Raw genomic sequence first — 20433 nt, 5'->3', positions numbered from 1 at the left:
TTCCACTCATCTCCGAAATATTCTGATCAACAGAAATATTGATTAATTTTTAAATGTACAATTAAAACAAGTTGGACATCTCTCATTTATTAAAAATGATACAAAATATGTATGTACCATTAGAATTACTCCTAAATCTTTATAATGGAAACTATTTAGAAGCATAATTTGCACGAACCTAACTCTCTTTCCCTTTTTCTTTATTTACAATGTTATTGGTGTAAGTTATATAACCGTTTCATTCGCAATTCCCTAAGAGATTCACCCGTGTCGCTTTTCATTCACTCGTAAAACACTTATACTATACAGCGTTGCAGAATGTAATATTGATGTACACAGATATACTATTACGTTTCTATTTTAACATCGCACGGCTATGTCCACGGTTTAGGAATTTTTTTATACGAATAAGTGTCTATTATAAGAACGATTTTTCAAGCTTATACAACAGTCCTTGAATCATCTATTTTATAAATGGTACATCAATAAGTATCTTCTAATTTCCGTAACTTCTCCCGTTTTTCCGTTATTTAATATAATCAAATATCTCCTGTACGCATCATTACTTTTATGCGTCGACGTTACATTCGATTTACAAATGGTCAGACTATTATATTATACTTCACCACCACATGTAGCAGAGGGCAGCGTATTGTAATAACGGTAACGATCAACTTATTTATCATCTTCCGTACCGTACAATTTATAACATCATAAAATATCTTCTCACTAAATGTTTTATTCTTGCAACAAATTAATGAAACACGCGCAATATACACGCAGGCGAGTATACCTCAATATCTTCGAATAAAAAAAGTAACTCTACTACATAAGTACAATTTGCCAGAGCAAAAGTAAAATTTTTTAAAGGAATTTAGATTGAACGGTGGGAATATAGAAGGTTTCATAAATGCTGAAGTTCTTTGAAATAATATTAATCATAAACGATTTGATTGATTTAACAGAATTTTAAGTAATACGAAAAGTAGTTTCGTCTGCAGATATTATTTAAAATAAAATTTTAATCGTATTTGTCATCGTATGATTTTCTAAGCACGACACAAAAATATAATTAAAATATATTTCTTTGAGTAGTTAAATAATTTCTGCAATTTAGATCAGCGTATGTCTAAAAATTCCTGTTTTAAGAGAAAATAAACGAAAATAATATCAATAAATTATTATATTGAGACTGTATTATGGATTGTTTAAATTGAATCCTAAAATAAGTTCTCTTTAAAGATTAATATAATTTTCTATGCCAACTGCTTTACAATGAATTCTTTTAAGTATATATAATAATAACTTTAAAAGAGAAGAAATATATATAGTATAACAGATGAATTGAATCTAATAAAAATATTATTGCAATTTCTTAAATGCTATTGTATTATATATGCATAATTTGTGCGATTATTATGTTGATATACCGTTGAGAAATAATGACATATACTTCAATTGCATAAAATAATTCCACGGCAGACAATAATATGAAAAACCTTTCACTTTCCCAATACCTTAAGCCAAATTACAAAAGAGCATTAAAACTGATACAACTACATAACTCGCCTAATTTATTATTACTTTTTGTTTGATTACTCTTATATGTTTACTTAACACTACAGACATGTGTTTACGCTCTAACTCAAATTATGAAAAATCGTACACTTAGTTTCCAATACGATATACTCTGGCTTTCTCGATTAAATATCGATACAATCTATAATAAAAAAACCTTAAACCTTCGATTAGTAGGAAGTTATATAACGTTCATCAACGAGCGTGTTTAATCCTGAATCGTTATCCGTGACACGGTATGCTTACAATAAATAACGTAACTCGTCGCGGATAGCATGTCAATTGAACTCGAGGTCTCGAATCAAATCTGGCACGCTTTTAAAGCGCGCTGTTTCCAAATAGTATCGGCGATTCTGTCGGATTTGCGCAGTTTCTTCGCGGTCTGTCCCTTCGTTGTAAAAAGAGTACTCCATCACCAACGAAGACGAATTGTTCCGGAAAAAGTGACATCGCGGTGATTGTTGCGGTTCAAGATCTCGGATCACCGGATGCCATCGTGCCGCCACGCTGTACTAACTGGCATGCGTCGGAGATCCAATGTCTTCCGTTTGCGTGGCGGCATCCCTAACTGAAGAAACAAAAGGAAGAGGAAGAGGAAATTAATCGTGTTAAATAGTATAAAGTAACGTACGCTATGAAATGAGCGCGTGTATATTTCTATACCTCACGTAGGCGCAGTGTCATTGCGTATGGCATGTCCAGTTTCCCAAGGAAGTGGTGGCGGTGTGTTGGCTAATGAAGAAGAGGAGCATCGAGCCATTGAACATCGATCTATTGAACAACGGTCTAAACCTAAAAAAAGAACACGTTTGTGTTTTTACAATACAATACATATAATACATGGGATAGAAATTAAGTAAACGAGCAAATGTAAGTGTGTAGATGTTGATTATTGCAATTAGGAGTTTGGTTCGAGCAGTTGCAAAATCCTCATTTTGGGATATAATTTGGATCATTTCTTGGTTGTTAACAATTTAATGTTTGAATAACGTCCATAGTTATTAGGAAACATAGATGACCTATATGGATTACTAAAATTTGTCTGTTTTTATGCAATATGTATTTATAAATGAATTATCATCTACATTACTTATTGTATAATTTGAAATTATTAAATACATTCTTATTTCGTATAATACTTTTTGATTGAAATTTATAAAAATGCTCATATATACTGTTTAATTTCTTCTTTATATTTCACTTTTGTAATTCATGGGTACTATAAAATTCTGGCCAGGACGGATCCATAAAAGCTATAATATATGGCACTTCAACTACTTGTTCAATGCGGCTCGTATAATAATATTGATCGAGCAAATTTGTCAATAACATTGTACACACGCCACAATATGGTCAATATGTACATATCATTCACGATTCTTTGATCTCAGCTGTTATGGCACTCAAATAAACTCACGCACATTATTTTTACATAAACTCCACATCATTCTCCATTTATCGTAACCTTTATTCACTTTTATCAAGCCACATAAAAAATCGACGAATATTCATAGCCATTAGTTTTTTCTGCCATCACTATGTCATACCAGCAAGCTTCAGAGCGTTTGATCAATGTTATTCGAATGAGGAAAAAGAACGTCCATAATCATAATAATTTATCAGCTTATAAAGTACTGTGCAAAGCATAAATGTTACATTAAAAAGTGGATAAAGAAATGAACGCGATATGCGTATTTTAATTTATTAAATGAAACTATACTCAGTGAAGAAATCATACTTAACTAACGATAATCGATTCAAGGTGGTACAGTTGAATATCGTTATAATTTAACAAATAGAAGTGAACCATTCAGAGTAATAACATTATTCTCCATTCGCGAAGATAATACAATTTTAATTAATATTTGCGAATATTATGTACAAATTGGAGGGAAATTTCATTGTTTTCAAGATATATATGCGGTTTGATAAATGTTGGCCATTTTAATACGTGTAAACTCATAAAAACAACCCTTTTTGAGTCGGCTTTGCCGATCGTGTGCCTCCCCAAACGTCGTGCTATCGCATTTATTATTGGATTAATGTAATCGTGTACTTCAGAATGCGAATAGTGCCATTGTTTTTAATGAAAATATTCCTCTTACAAAGGTAACAAATCAATATTACAACAACCATTTTCTGTACAGTACGAAAGTGAAATATTTTAAGTGCATGACATTGTAGACCTGTTCTATGAATATATAGGTATTATTTGCTTCTCTCGCATAGTTGATCGAAAACTATTCAGTCTCTGCTTTATTGCTTGGAAACATGTATATTGGGATATATTGGAAAACTGTCATTAAACTCATACATAAAATTTTATGTACAAACATATATACTTTAGTAGAGTATAGTAATAGTTCGTAAATAACTAATGATACATTTAATTGCTGCAACATTCATGTCAAATGTAACACCATTCTCTATCCATCCTTTAAAATAACGATACGCATATATTAGGTATTAATTTATTGTTTACTCGATAAAAATATAAATTGTATTAATTTTAATAAAAATAAAGAAAAAAAGAAGAAATCAAAGCTGTTAAACGTTGATATGCACTGTGGGTTAAAGTTTGACCATTATGCGATGTGATCTTTTTTTGAAGAACGAGGGACATTCTAATATGATCAATGTTTCGAGCTAATTACAGTAACATAAACCAGCCTTTTGATAGCCTCCATTACTGGAGCTGACTACGTTCTCTCGTGCGCCGTCCATAAACGAAAATTTATAGCGGTCTCTAATAACAATCAGTTCCATTTAACCGCTGAACATGAACGACTTTTCCATAAAATTCATTATTCAATTTTGACTATTCATACAATCGAACTGTGCCAAACTGTATTCATATTGCTAATTAGGCGGTAAATTAAATTAACCTAAATTGAACTTTATACGGATTTCTCTTATTAAAATCCTGCTTATTAGGGTAATTAAATTTTCAAATAATGAAAATATTGAATTAAGCATTGTAACTAAATAACCAAGAATATTGAATTAAATAGTTCTTTCGTTAAAGCAAAATTAAGTGGCCGGCTCTAATATAATTAAAAGAGTTACAGCTATTAAACAGTTTTCAATTTTCTATTGAAACAAAGTTCCACCGTAAAGAGTTTAACAAATTCGACGATAATTATTATTAATATGCATGATTCCTTTCTGTATTCAAATATTCTGAATGATTATTTCACATTTCCAATGTGCTGGTAAATAATGCACCAGTTAAACAGATTGAAATTATACATTTTGAAGAATCCAGTAAACATTACCTTCGTAAAACTTTTACTTGTAGGAAAAGCTATTATGGCGTGCCTCGTAACTTTTCGAAAGAAGCCAAGTTCGGTAATGGCCTTTTACAGGAATGGAAGTATAGACCGCGCACGGAGAATTTAAAATAAAATAAATTCAAAGTCAGTTTCGATGGAACCTTTTAAAGTTACATATAAAAATATATTCCAAAAATGTACAAAATTCTTTGGATTTCGCGAAATCTTGTTAAATACTCGTATTTCCATCTAACCTGAATAATATATGGATTAATGGGTAAGAAGACTCGTGGTTTTATTAAATAGCCTATTCATACATCACGTAACATACATATAACCGAAAGCATATATCTCTCCTTAAGAAAATCTCTTCTTCAATCTTATTTTAAAATAGTGCCACGGCTTAGATACGAGAGCTATATACCTGTATATCATAATCCTTATCTTAGTTAATGCTCTGGAAAAATTAAACTGATGTTTAGTTATAAAAATTCTTTTTTAACGATTTCTTTCTAACGTTCGATCTATGTATATAACAATGCATTAATGTTTTGAACGTTACGTAGTATGTAATTAAATACTAATAAATTTAGCTACGATTAAGGTAGAAATTTGAGGCGATATACATATGTACGTACATTCCGTTTTAGCAAATTAAATGGTATGGAGGCGCGCGTAACTTTTGCACTTACTCAGTTGATGTACGAGGTATGCAAATGATGGGTGCAAGTGTAATTTAGGGAGAGTAATTTTGGCCAGCCGCGTGAAATGTTGCACATTTCGTGAGCGAAATTGTGTAAAAATACAAATGAATGGCACGGACCTGGCGATGCATTGTCAATTTTTAAAAATATCACTTTTTCAAACGTCTTAATGTATACCTAAATTGAAATAATTTTATTCTACATTATATTAAGTACAAATAGTACATTTCTCCACATACCTGATAAGTCAATCCCTGCCATACTGCAGACATCGAGACCACCCGTGCTAGTCGCACAACAGTGTTGTTTCGGTCCCAATGGTTTTGATCTACAAAGTAACTATATAAAAAATCAGAAAAATTCAAATTATTTGCAAGTTTCCCCGCAAAAAAATACTGGACATTATCATCGATTAAAGGAACATACATATTGAATATACTTTCAAAGTGTAATTTATCTTGACTGTGTATCAGTAGAACATTAACGTCATTTACCGCTAATAGTTATCGTTCATTTCATCACAAAATAATATAAAGGTGTCGGTAATATATTTTCTGAAACCAGTAGATATTTCTTCTATGTTGGAGACAAGAGGCGTAAACTTAATTTATCGTGTGAACGGGATTATCGTTGCTTATGTAAATACGAATATAAATATATACGGATTTCAATGCAAAGTGAACAATTCTGGGAATAAGCACGAAGGGTAAAGTGCTTGATCCTGTAGCTGCACGGGGATAAAGGGCATCGTGTCCAAATCCCTCTTTAGGCTGAATTATTCCTATCTACCGAAAGGAATTCGCATAGCGTAAAGTGCGATGTATCCACGTTGGTAATGTAACATACACCGGTGTTTACTCTGGCACGTTTAATATCTTTAACCTTTATTATATCTATATAACCTCACGGAATAGTTTCGCTGTTCTCACCCGCGCGTTCTGTGAATAAGCTTGGAAAGTAATTTAACATTCTTTATCGCTACAACGCTGCTAATTGTTTGAAAATTTTAACATATAAATGTTGGGAAATCTGACTCGCTGTTATTTATACGGTAGAAATTTATATATATTATTACGACTGATACAAAAGTAAATTTTTCTTATTGTAGCAAATGGACTGAAAGATTATTGGCCGTAGTTAAATACATGTGCTGTAATTTGTTTTTTTACTTGGCAGGCAAAGGTTCCGAACGTTAAAGTTAACGCATATATGGTTTGGCGCGTAAATGGTTACGAGATGTTTAACGTTTAAGTTGAAAATATCTTTGCTCGCTACAGTAGTGCCCCGTTAATATCGGCTGAAAAGGACTCGTTAATATCGACTCCGTCATCCCCTCTGCGATTCTCAAAGCGAGAAACCGTCGTCGAGTGACCCTAAATCGTAAAAGCTTGAAAATCAAATTGTCGTCCTCCTCGTAAATTTGACCATGCTTATAAGTTACGGTAAGTTATCGACAATTTATATAGGTAACCTTAAGAGCAGGGAAAAAATGTTCGTTCCGGGAAAATCATATTTCTTTATAAAACTAGGATACTTTCTGCCTTCAAATTTATCTTCTCTAATGAAAATTCGTTTAGCTAATGTGACGCATTGAAATTGCAGATTTGACGATTTTTTAAAAGTTTGTATTTTTTTCGGTTTAAATTTTTTTGCAACTAACAAGCATAATTCAATCTACGTTAAAATTTCATTACATCGGTCAATAGCCATTTTTAAGGATTTTTCCTTCATTATACCTGGTATAAAATAATTTAAAATACAAATTTAACCGTAGCAATAATAATAAATAAGGAGCCGTTATTTACCTAAAATTCCCGTTTTATCTTATGCTATAATGCACCAAATATTATATTCTAATATTATATTTCATTGCTATAGTCGAGGTGTTCTTCAAGTTTATTACCCGCTACGGTTAGTTCGGGACACCCGATATTTTTCTCCCGTGCGTCACACAGGGGTGAATTTCTACCTGTGAGCTCTCTAGCCAAAAAAGCACTCTCTAACTAAAAAAGCACATTCATTTCAAAAATGGCTCGTCAAATAAAATCAAAGAAGACTCTTCCTCGGTTCCTGCTGAAACCAATCCGCGCGCATTATTCTTTGGTATACGCCCTATGAAAACTATTAAAAGCGTATGCTCGAAGCAGACAGAGCAGATTCTTATAATTTTTTTAATATAACACACCTCTACTATTTGAAATATCCTGTTAACATTAAATAAAGTCTGTCTTTCGTTTTCAACCGGTGTCTTATACCTTCCGTCATCCAAATTAAACTATTCCCTCGTTGTTAATGTTAACGTGCGATGCGAGCATGTGAGAAAGATATCTATCATATAGAACGTGAATTTACTCACGACTGGATAAATTTAATCTGTTTAAAACCTTGATCGAAAAAACGTAATTTTAGAGTCTTTATTTATTTTAATTTGCCAATTTGTCATATATTGTAATACATTTTTAATCAAAAATGTCCATATTTAAATACATTTATACTTCATTTATATATAGTATTGATATTTGCATTGTGATTTATTCGCGTAATAATAAAATGTCACATTATACGAAGTGGCTACAACGTATATTGAACAATCACCAATATTTAGTGACATTTTTCAATGAAACATTTTTTAATCAAGCTCTGGATTTTATTCTCATGGTGTACCGAATGTTTTATTATAAGGAATGAAAAATAATTTAACGAACAAGAAAGGGGTATCAATAATATTAATGATCATTTCCGTGCATATAAATAACACAATTAAATTTAAAAAAACAATCTTTCATTTATTTTCGATAAAACGAGCTTCGTCTGGCTAAAGTCACCTTAATCAACTCAACAGGATGGTTAGATTAAACGGGCAGGGTGTCTCGAACCGATGTCTAGACGTTTACGTCGTTTCGTGAGGGTTAACAATTAACTATCGACTAATTATTGTAGTAAACGATAGGCAAACGCGTATAGACAGATTGGCTGTGGTGGAACAACACCGTGCGTTTCTACAGGATTAAAATTTACGGGACACCAACGAGCTTTTCGGAATTCATGGGCTGTAAAGTCGAAGCAGGGAGATGTATGACCGGCGCTGCGAGGGTCAACATAACGTATCTCGGGGACATGCTGAATCAGTGAACAGTAGGTAGGGCGAAAGGATGAAAAGCGTAGAGGAGAAGAAAGGGTCGTTAAATTGCAGAAAGTATTGGGAACGAGTCGTTTCACCTAACGCGTATTGGATCAAATAAATCTTATTTTTTCGTCACGTTTTATCGTTGCTACGATGTTCCTACGGTAACCGTTTTACCGACGCTTTTTCTGCTATACATCCACCCGTCCAGTTCGCCACTTTGTTACGTATCACAATGGACGTGGCAATAGTAGACGTCTATAAACGTTTAGTAATTTGTTTTTCATGTTTTAAGATAGGTCCGGAAATTGTTATAATTACTTTAGTGAATTACTTGACTATTTTGAAATATGCAATGAAAAATAATAATATATAATGCTGTATTACAAAATAGATGTTAAAACTAATGAAACTATTAAAAAATGAATTTTAAATTCACAAATGTATCAGACACCTTATAGTCCAATAGCATGATGGCTTTGCCTGCAGAAGGTCATGTTTTTTTAGTTTATTTTACATATTTTCAAACTCAAAGCAACGTTATTGCTACTTTGAAGAATTGCAACCAAAATTATTTTTTTTTGCAAAACGTTCTTATCGGTATACCATAAATTAAAAATAAATTATATTAAATATATATTTAGAGGATATAATCGTTTCAAATTTTGTCTCAAACATTTTTCATTGAACCGTATGATTACAGAGCTACAATGCTGCAAAATTGAACGTATTAATAGAAATTTAAAGAATACTCCATCTTGAGCTAACACTTTCAATTTTTCAATCACTAATTATATACCAACAGTTTATAAGAAAATCCAAAGATGTGAAATTATTATTTATAGTAATTCTCTGTATAGTTAACCAGCTTCTAATATGTCATTGGTACAATATCGCCGCTTTACCGTAAAAGATTATTCACGTGTACCATAAAAAGGCAATTTTCTGACCGTATAAAACTGAGCCATACATAAGAATTGAACATAGTATAACGTAGAAATTATTTGTCGGATGGAAAGCCGGGAGCTGAACATACCACGTGAATCGAGGGATGAATGTAAATAAAAAATAACTCGATACCATTGGTTTATCTGACTCAGGTGCAATACCAGCGGAATATCAGAGAACGTTACCACACAAGCACTGTTGAATGTAGGTTGCGTTTCTGCAGCTTTTGAACACAACTGTGACACAATGCTAATAGGAACGATAAACGCCTGAGACTTCCAATTTCCGGTTGGAAGTTTTATCTTATGTCGACACGTTTTTATTCTTGTTTCGCTAAAAGTATTTGCTTTTAATAACACATACGAAACAAATAAAAAAAAAGTAATAAAGCATTAGTCGACGATTTTTTCACTATTTTTCTTTTTGCAAGCCACTTTTTAGTCTTTCTCAGGAATGAGTGATACAATCACATTAAGTGGTTAATACATGTTTAAAAAAAAATTAATTAAATTATTTAAAGAATATACATATTTATATTTCTTTTACGAATTTTTTTAATTAAACTCGCACAATATAGAGATTTATTATAGTACATGATTTATATGTTCCAGGTAGCGATTTTCATAACACAGTTTCGCAGCCGTGCGCAAATTTACATAACTGGATATCGCACAAAACTGCTGGCCATACGTTCCTCTTGCATACGTGCATTCACGTTGCACCCTTTTCTAGCTGCGAGGTGCACCATGTGCGATTGTTATTACAAAATATTCATACGTGTTAGGTATATAGATAAATTTCGCATAAACAATTTCTAAAGTAAATAGATTGATCGAAATAATTTACTACCCTTGTCGTCGGACTTAGGTCTTCCGGATTTCTTATTTATGGCGATACAGGAAGCCTTTGGTCTGCTATACAACGGGAGATAACGTTCCCACTTTTTAATAATATATTGGAATAAATTGCCAGCGAATGCCAACTGCACGACGCAATTTTGAAGGGTTCCAACAAATATATGATAAGACATTTAGAGGGTCACATTGAAGATGGAGGTGGCCACTTTCAGCCATTTCTATGAGACATGAAGGTAGTTCGTAGACCATAGAAATGGTTGTAACTCGAGAACAAGGTCAGATAAAACAAACGTATATCTGAAACTTCTTTCATTATTTTTATATGTTGAATCTACCGTCGCAGTTTTGCCACCATATTGTGCTACACCCAATGTGCTAAATCAAATTTGTTTTCTTCCACCTTGGTTTTCCGAGGAACTTTAAACTTGTTTTTGGTCTTCGTTCATTTGTGTGGAATCGTTTGCCTTCAACGTTAAATATTACTTACCATCATGAAATTTGATTGTTCAAGTAATTCTATCATATTGTATTATACGATCTCGTTAGGAGCTGCACAACTGGTTTAATAATATTTTTCGTAAAAGCTGCGTTATCACACCCGGTTTATGTACAGTTAAATCGATACCTAATGCGTATGCGTACAAGCCACTGTAAACGGCATAAAAATCAACGAGGCGGGATAAGCTGAGTTTATTTGTGTTTACGTGAATCTATTTATCCCTTAGAGCGATTCATTAATGATAAGTGAATGAATCGTAACTTCTTTTTTTACAAAATTGTGTCGAAAAGTTTGATGGATTTACTGAGGTTGCTAGTCAAGAGTGATTATAGTTTTACAAGTTGAAAAAAGAAATTTAAAAACTGTACAGTTATAACAAAACTGTCGTATATATTATTGTAATATCAGCTGCGCTTACGAGAGGATACATCGTTTAATGAAAAATAGTATCAAAATTAAAATTTGCTACCCGATTACATAGATCAGAAAAGTATTTGTTTAATCAGTTTCATAAATTGTTATATGTGTAATTTAGAATCGACAAATCAAGGGAAACCAATGAGAGTGATATTATTATAGTTATGATAAAGTACTACCTTCAGTTTAAAATTAAAACACTCTAGAAAAAGAATATTTTATATTTTGTTGATTTGTGCTTTTTCATTTTTCAAATTTTGCATCCCCTTTTGAGCTATCTAATGAACGCATACGACAAAAGTTAATGAGATGCGAAATTTTCCCATCGAGGCATCGATTATGGTCTCGCTTACAGGGTGTCTGTTTAAATCTGTTACGCTTACCTTAGTGTAGAGAAGCTCTCTTGAAATACGGCGAAAGTGATTGTTGAGCAGCCAGTAGAGGAACGGGTTCCAGAAGCTGTTGGAGAGCGCGAGCCACGTAGCAAGAAAGTCGAGGAACGGCGGTGGTTTGCTTCCTGTACAAGCTGCAACGACTTCCTGAATCGTCCATGGTGTGACCATAACAATGAATCCTAAACTCATTGCAGCCATTGTACGGGAGGCAGAAGTTGACAGTCGCCTCTCGTGGGCCACAAGCTGAAATGTGAATACGAGTTCATTTATCCACCCTTCGATCCATGTCCCAATGAAAATATGCGATTCGAAGCTGAATAATGTAAGTATTGAAAAATCACCAAAATCATTCAAACTGTTCAAGCAAATAGTAACTCACGCTATTAATTTCGATGCCTATTTTATTTACTTCAATTCTGAATCTGACACGAACAAATGATTTCACTCTTAGCTTCGAAATTCATTTTTACGCATAAAATCCCCAATTGGATTACTCGTTCTGCCACATCCTGTACATTTATACTTATATGTCCATTGTAGTAGTAATACCCGCTTAAATGGCGTCGTCTCGACACCGTGTCGAGATTGGATTGTGACAATTAGTCGGGAAGGTAGGTGTCTCGCGAATTGTTCGCACTTACCCAGTGTTAGCTCGTTCGTTAAACCCGAGTATCCGCCAGATGCGCGCAAGTGGTTCACGTGAACGTTTCCGAGCCACTTGGGCGGCAGTGAAGACACGCGACGCGGGCGAATGTAAATGCTCGCTGAATCGTGTGTCCACGTTTGACGACCACCACTAAACTGACGTGAGCGAATACGAATGAATGTGGACGAAAACGAGCGACACTGATTACGTATGAATGTGCCATAATTTGAATTGAATAGAGGGAGAGAAAGAGGGGATCTGTGCGAAGCTTGCGTCAAAGAAAAATGGAAGATTGTAAAATAATAACGTTCAATAAACGTTATATGATTTTATATGAACGTTATATGAAATATTTTAGTTACAATGTTAGGTTGTAATATATGAGATGTTTGATTTTTGTTCATTAATACTTCAAGTTCTGTTTGAACAAAATACATAAAAAATGTTGGACATATTTTATACGTAACTGTAGGGAGAAACCTTCTTTTGTCATATTCGGCTTTTACTTGCTTTGCTTACGCATCTAACCTCTGTCAAGATCGGCTGATTCGAAATCATAGTGAACCATTTTTGGATCGTATTATTACATACGATGAAAAATGGATTCTGTCCAATGGTTAGATGCGGATGAATTATCCGAGGCCAGCCTCACATATGAAAAAGACGATGTTTACAGTTTGGTGGTCAATGGCCGGTGTGACAAACAACGGTGCACAAGTTGAACACGTTAAATTAGGAAATTTTATTTCATTCTCCGTATTCGTCGGATCTATCACTGACGGATTTTCATTTTTTTAAACATTTAAATCATTTCGTCATAAAGAAAAAGCCTTCAGGAATCAAGCAAACGTTGAAGACACCGTTAAAGAATTTATTAATACTAGAATGCCGGATTTTTATAAAAATGAAATTAAAAAATTAGAAACTTGTTGGAAAAAGTGTGTAAAATCTAATGGTTGTTATTTTGATTAAAAATATTGATCATTAAAGTAGTTGTATGCACCTAAAGTTAATCCTAAAAATCAGACATTTTATAGGTTACAACCTAATATGCAATATATATATATATGATAAAGATGTTTAATAAGTAATCTGAAAGAGAATAAATTGATTAACATTTGATTCAGTGATGAATCACTTGAATCAAATGACTATTTCTGTATGTTCGCAATATTCTTTTCCACGATTAATTACACGTGATGCCACTGAGTTGAAATTCTGGGAAAGCTATTTGGTTGATCGTGAGTACGGTTTTACAAAAATCAACCTCTTTTGACGATCTCAAGTTGATGGCCGGTCATTCATTCTATACGTAAAAAAAAGTCCTAAGCTTATTAAGAAATACGTTGTGCCGAAAATATTTTATTATATCAAAGAGAAATAGAGTTTGCTTCATCTCGATGCAACGCGTCTTACAGTCAGGTGTGTGCATTGTTTTGTTGACACTTGAATAGCGTATATATCAACTTTTTTTTTAGAACGTTCATGGTAGGTATTATATACATATATATATGTACGTGTGCATTTTTCTGTATATATACGTTTATTGATCGTATATGGACTTTTATATGGACTTTTTTTTTATGGACATTTGTGACATGTAGATTTTTCCGCGATTCGTATGCACCTTTCTATTGACGTTCTCGGTATACAGACTTCTTTGTAGATACTCGTACGCGTGTGAATTTTTCATTCCTGAACGATCACAGTGCGACTCTCTCGCAGTCGACATTTTCGACTATCCGTGAATTTTTCTATAGGTACTAAACGTGCAAATTGAACAGGGTGTGCGCTTATGCATCATTTACGTTGGCAAGTTTATATTCTGGAGGAAATATTATATTAACCCTCTTCACTTAACTATCCCATAACGTGGATTTTGGTATGTCTCTAAAGATTTTCTTAAGTAGATTTAATACATAATTTATTCTTTTTATTGAAAAAATCATTTACTATAGTCGATTTATGATTAACAATCCATTATCGTATGATCTAATCGCCTAATATGGTTTTTGTTATATGTCCTATATACACCGCAGCTTCAATTGACAGTCCTTTTTTCATAAAATATTTGTACAAACTAGATGACAATACTTTTATTAGAGACAACACATTCCATAATATATTTTATATTATACGAGCACGTAGCTTGTAAGTAAATTATTATCTCGTAGGAAATACGTAGAATTATCAATTTCGTGAAAAAAAATTGTTGACAGCTGTTATCGTAAAATCACGTTTCAGTACGAATCTAGCGGGTTGTAAATTTAAATACAGAGTGTGATGCTGGGATACACCTATATGTACGTATATACACGTTGCACTTTAAATTAATGAAATACATCTGCTTTCAAATATACGTGTTTTACGATATTTACACGTTTTTTCCGAATATTTACAGTCTCGATTTTTTTTAGTGGTTAAATAAATCTATTTTAATAGAGAACAACAATAATCAAGTTCATGGGGAAAATTTCTCTGTTTGACATTAAAGCACCATTAATCTACTGCATCGTATGCAATATTAAGTATTAATAAGTATTACTAACGATAATGTTTTAAGTTATAGAATACTTCTCTGTAAATGAATAAGCTTAAAAATGAAACAATTCGTTTCGAAACAATTGTTTCCGTTGGACGGACTTTTATTATTAATTCGCGATTGAAGAAGAACCAAGAAGACATTCGTAGCATCGACTAAGACGACCTTAACGTCTAAAAGGTAGGACGTCTAGGCGACTCGTCTTTTAGACCAGCTTGACACGGTTCTGAAAGTCCAAAGCGCTAAGCTCGTCAGCGTCAAAGCCTCTCATCGCGCAGCAGTAAAAGGATTACGGATCTGCTCGTTTAGATGAATCCTTCCTCTCTTACTCCTTCCTGATTTCCTCCACTTTTTTCCTCCTCCTTCTATCCTTTCACCTTGTACCCCTTTCCGTTCTTTCCTTCATCCCACTTCGCCCACAACTTTCCCTTTCCTTTTATTTCTACCGTTCGCTTCATTTGCAATGTAAAACATCACGCTCTTTGCCCTCGAATCAAATACGCTTCCTTATGCATTGCTCAGGATTACGGGATTATAGATAAAACTGTATGAAAATTCTGGATCAGATAGACTGGTTTATTAAAGATTTAATTCAGTCCGATTAGGAAAATTATAATTCGGAGAAACGCCCGGCGATTTCTCATCAAGTGATTTTGAATTGCATTTATGATGGATCCTAAATCGAAAAGCAGATGGAAAATTGAACTTCATTTATTATTCTTTGATAATGAATTAAATGCTCCTTCCATTTAATTTTAATATTCATATTGCGCCGATAATATACAGAATGAAAAGCGTAGAAAAGTGGAATAATATTATATGAATTAGTAAATAGATTAATTCATTTAAATTATTGGGAATGACAAAAAACTATTCTTATAGAATACGATATTGTAATTTTTATGTGTATTCGAATTGTTGTAGAATTGTGCTAGATATTCCAGAAATTGACCGCGCTTCTCCGAGGTTCACTCATCCTTGAAGCACGTTAGAGATCATAGTAAGAAATAACTGAGCGAATCAGATAGAGCTAAATGTTGAATTCCGTGGGATCAGTTTCAGGAAATGGTTGGGATAAATCGTGATAACTGAAATGGAGTTGTACTAGTGGGCGAAGAGGAAAAGCCTTAGAGCCGAGTATTTTTCATACGTAGTAGAATTACTTTAAGCTAACTATCTATAATATTTTAAAACTCATATTTCTCTACCATTATTACTAATCTTATTCGTTAACATTATTTTTATTATTTTTGAAAAGAGTATAATCCCGAAACACTCTCGGTAATGTCTTTTATATCGTTATTCAGAAGATTTAACTAAAGGGAGACCAAAATGAAATCGATTATTCTATAAAATGAAATAAAGTAAAAATCGAAAGTAACAAAACTGTATTTCCTCTACGTTTCATTAAAAAAAAACTTTTATCATTTTTCACATACAATTCAATGTAATACGCGTGCAAGCAGAAGTCACAGCAACCCCTCGACAAATTTTAAAAAATTACGTTTCTTGGAAACGAATTACAGCTACTGCAATTTAAAAAAAGAAGAAAGCAATAGTTTAATTGAACTTCCAAAGTTTAATTCATATTTCAAGATCTAATTAAACTTTCAAATATATTTATCCCATTGCACAAAAATAAAATTCAACTCGACTTAAAGTTTGAAATACACTTATGAATAACAGATATTTAGATATTTTCATATAAATGATTGTAATTTGAGTAGAATCGATTAAATTCTATCTAAAGCGCACTTTATGTTCAATCACCTAAAGATAAAACCGCTACCTGCTATGTAGGTACACGACGCCGTAAGCGATCTTAACGACTTACATAGCCAGCTCTGCTATAATGTAGAACATGTTGTCATGCACGCAGGGCCTTTCGTTGCTCTAATCATGAACGACTGGCATGCACGATTTTATAATTTCCTTGTCCGTTACAACTATTACAACTACGCGTGCAATATGCTCGAATCGATCACAGAAAAATCAAAAGCAACAAAACTTTAATTAAACGTAAAAAAACAAAAGTAATCACATAATGGCGTTGTCGTTCAATCATCATTCGCATATTATCCGACGCGTTTCGTTCGCATTATTTGACGCACGCATCCGTGCAGCAATATACACCGGAATCTATACACTAACAAAGAGTGTACCAGAAATACACTTCACGGCACTAACGAACGTATTTCGCACGCGCGAATATTTCAACGGTATTTACATTGAATTAATATGAGGGAGAGCAAACGAATGCACGAGACCGTGGCAATCTCACCAGTTGTATTTGAGTCCCGATAATTATCCTCGATGATGAATATTTCTTTTCATCACTGATATCGATGACAAAAATTTGTTTGATGTTCGATTATCGATATAGATAACGAAAAATTTTTCAACATGCGTGCAATATAGAATATAGGTTCGAAGTAAAAAGTGAAATTTTCTGAAATTTGGTCTATTTTGCAAAACGGACATAGTTTTTTTAGAGATAATTCAAATTAGGTTCGATTTGTGCGTGTGTCTGTACGGGAAACACTATGTGTCACGCTGACATCCGAGGACTGCACGCGCAGCTCTAGAAGCAATTCGCGGGCGGGTAACTAGTATATTATACTCGCAAACCGAGCGGACTGCGGGCGGTTGAACGCATCGTGAAACCGACTTAAAGGCAGACTCACACTGCAACTCTCGTTAACGAATAGAACTTTTCAAGTGTACTGTTCACTTCCTAACGGAACTTTGTCAATTTGTAAAGTTTCGCCCGTTGAGTACCTCTATGATCATTTCGAGGACAATTGTCTAATTATTTACAAGATGTTAAACCACCTTATATGATACCTTTCTGTTCGAATATAGGAACGAAAGGGTAGGACATTACATATAATACGAACCAGGACACTGGTCAGATAAAAAGGCAGGTGAAAGACGTGTAACCAAAGTTGGGCAAATTTAGTATCCTGCGGCTGGGAACGAAACAAAGATCGCGTTAACAATAGCTAACACAATGGGCCTATAGACCTATAATGTGACCCGTCGAATCAATACACGTATAAGTCAACCTTAACAGGGTACATTAACATAGAAAAGCAGTGGAGCAGAGATATTGTCATTAGCCTCTGTTTGATTTCTGTTACAGTTAAGGAACAAGCAACGCATGATTTAACGACTATAATAATTGTATTGTCAATTATTAATTCAGACAATTAATTTTCTAAATAATTAATTCTTTGTAAACATTCACATTAACAGATACGAGCTGAAAACTGCCAGTATGTTAAAGTCGAGATTAAATATAGCATGAATCTACCTTAAAAGAGGACATTCACGCGACTATTCAATCTGAATGAGCCTCTAACATGTATCGTTCACATCGAGCAGCACAAATTTGCCGATATCAAAGATGGACGTGCGATCAGTCGTACTTATCAGTATGCGTGTAATTAAAACCGCGTTCGTTCTGTCCTTTTGCTGGAATAAATATTCCAAATGAATAAAATTTTTTACGCGCGGTTGTTCAATATACGGTTATCAAAGATAATGGCTCTAAAAAATTTACGTGTATTAATCAGGGAGAAATATTAAACGATAACTGTGGAAGATAAAAATAAAAACTAATAAAACAAATAACTTGCAAAATTCACCATATATGCATGCGCTAAAATGTTTGTCTCGTCTCGCCGCGTGAGTTTTCGTATCGTCTCATTCTCTGGGGTTGTAAGGTCCAGATCTAACGTGCTGTTGGTAGTTCGTTCGTTTTTTTCAATTCGTTTCTTCACAATTCACATTTTACTGTTTTGTTCGTTATTAATCGTTGACTGACTCGTCGACTTGCTAGTTTTTTTGGAGGTCGTCTGTTGCTCCTTTCACCGTGCAGGAGATGGACACTGTTGGCATTTGCCAAAACGATGCAAATTACCAATCAGTGTACCCCTTTGAGTATCAAAACGTCCACACCCTCTTGTACGCTCGAGATGCGTTCGCTCCAAAAGGGTGAGAAGGCATTTGCACAGACGTGGAACCTTCCAAGTCCCCCGGTGACGTTTTCAAAATTTCTCAAAGGTCGAGATTCCGGTCCGATTTCATTATGCACACGGTTCAATGTCCCGTTACGTGCACATATTGGACCCACCCTTAAGAAATACCTCATTTACAACACTCGGTAGTTATTGAAGACGTCGAAATTAAATTTTCTAAAGACCATTGCGTTTTAATCGGAAAAATAGCCTTTTAGTTACGAATTTGTAATAAACGAGGCCTTCGAAGACCTCACGTTTTATTGTTCCGTCTGTCGGAACAATGTTGATGAGAGCGTGAAACAGGACACAGGATTTCGTCCTGTATATGCTTTGATATGAAATGAAAATAAGGAAATGCAATGATAAAAAGATACACTGTAATTTTTTACTTAACTTATGCAATTAACAATTAAAGAACGAATAGGATACTAAGTATTGATCAATGTAATACTGTTGTACTTTTGAAGGGGACATTATTATTTATTTTCTGGAATAAAAAAGAAAATTTTTCTATCATCCTTTAAATGAAGATTAATTTATTCCATGAATAAACAATGAGTTTAAATGACTAAATGTAGTCGACGTATACGGTTATGAAGATACCTATACGGACGATAAAAATGTTAGGTGTGGCGTCTGATATAGTATCTATTTATTTCGAAAATAAATTTATTTGTATAAAGTTATTTAAACAGTAATATAAAGATATGAACATTCAGATTGAGTCAATAAGTGATATTACTATTTTCGAAAATATAAAAATAGTATTTATCTACACGTATCTACATACATTCGTAACCATACCACTCATACAGGCACTGTATGTACAAACTAAGGTAATAAAAAATCGATATTGCTACTGTCTAAAACGGAACGCGGTGTAGTAGACGTAAAACTGTTCTCTGGAAAGGTTACACATAGCACAACTCGTGGTATAACAGGCATGAGCAATATCACAAGCACAACTCCGGTATGCGTTGCAAGTTTGCATACTGTGCTCAATTAATTTAGGATACGCGTCGGCCCAAATACTTTCCGTTAAGGAGTTACTTTCCCAGGTGTCATAAATTACTTTTCAGTCGAAAAGAGTAGGCAATGAAACGTAAATATTTTTTTAATTTACTGCAAATTTTGTACACTTTAATAAGTTATTATTTTGCAGCTACAAGTTAATACCGTTTATATAAAAATGTAATAATTTCTTTTAGTTGATAATTGTTCCGATAATTGATATTCGAGACGTAGTGTTCAGATTTAAAAAATAAAATCTGTTAGCATAATTTGTAACGTGTTCTCTAAGTACGATTGATTTCGTACGATCAGAAATTTCTCCATAGGGATGCGATTGTGCACCATTGTTAGACTGTGTTAGCGCTTACACAAATTATCTTATCACAGGACTTCTGCACGAGTTGAAAATATACTAATC

At 33.6% G+C, this 20433-nt stretch overlaps 1 protein-coding gene across 3 annotated transcripts in view; it reads right to left on the bottom strand.

The window, feature by feature from the left end:
- Window positions 1–1619: 1619 nt before the first annotated feature.
- The window catches only part of LOC143423752 (trace amine-associated receptor 9), a 47551-nt gene continuing 28737 nt past the window's right edge, over window positions 1620–20433 (bottom strand). For all 3 annotated transcript variants that reach the window (XM_076895298.1, XM_076895299.1, XM_076895300.1), the window contains exons 6-9: window positions 11783–12037; window positions 5794–5893; window positions 2242–2370; window positions 1620–2146 (exon numbers count right to left, since the gene is read on the bottom strand). In XM_076895298.1, coding sequence (XP_076751413.1) covers window positions 2243–2370; window positions 5794–5893; window positions 11783–12037 — 483 coding nt within the window. In that variant the 3' untranslated portion in view covers window positions 1620–2146; window position 2242. The remainder of the gene's footprint in view (window positions 2147–2241; window positions 2371–5793; window positions 5894–11782; window positions 12038–20433) is intronic.

The sequence above is a fragment of the Xylocopa sonorina genome, chromosome 5 (assembly GCF_050948175.1).
Source record: "Xylocopa sonorina isolate GNS202 chromosome 5, iyXylSono1_principal, whole genome shotgun sequence".
Classification (NCBI taxonomy): Eukaryota; Metazoa; Arthropoda; class Insecta; order Hymenoptera; family Apidae; genus Xylocopa; species Xylocopa sonorina.
The sequence above is the reverse complement of the archived record's forward strand: the minus strand, read 5'-3'. Positions and strand labels throughout refer to the sequence as shown.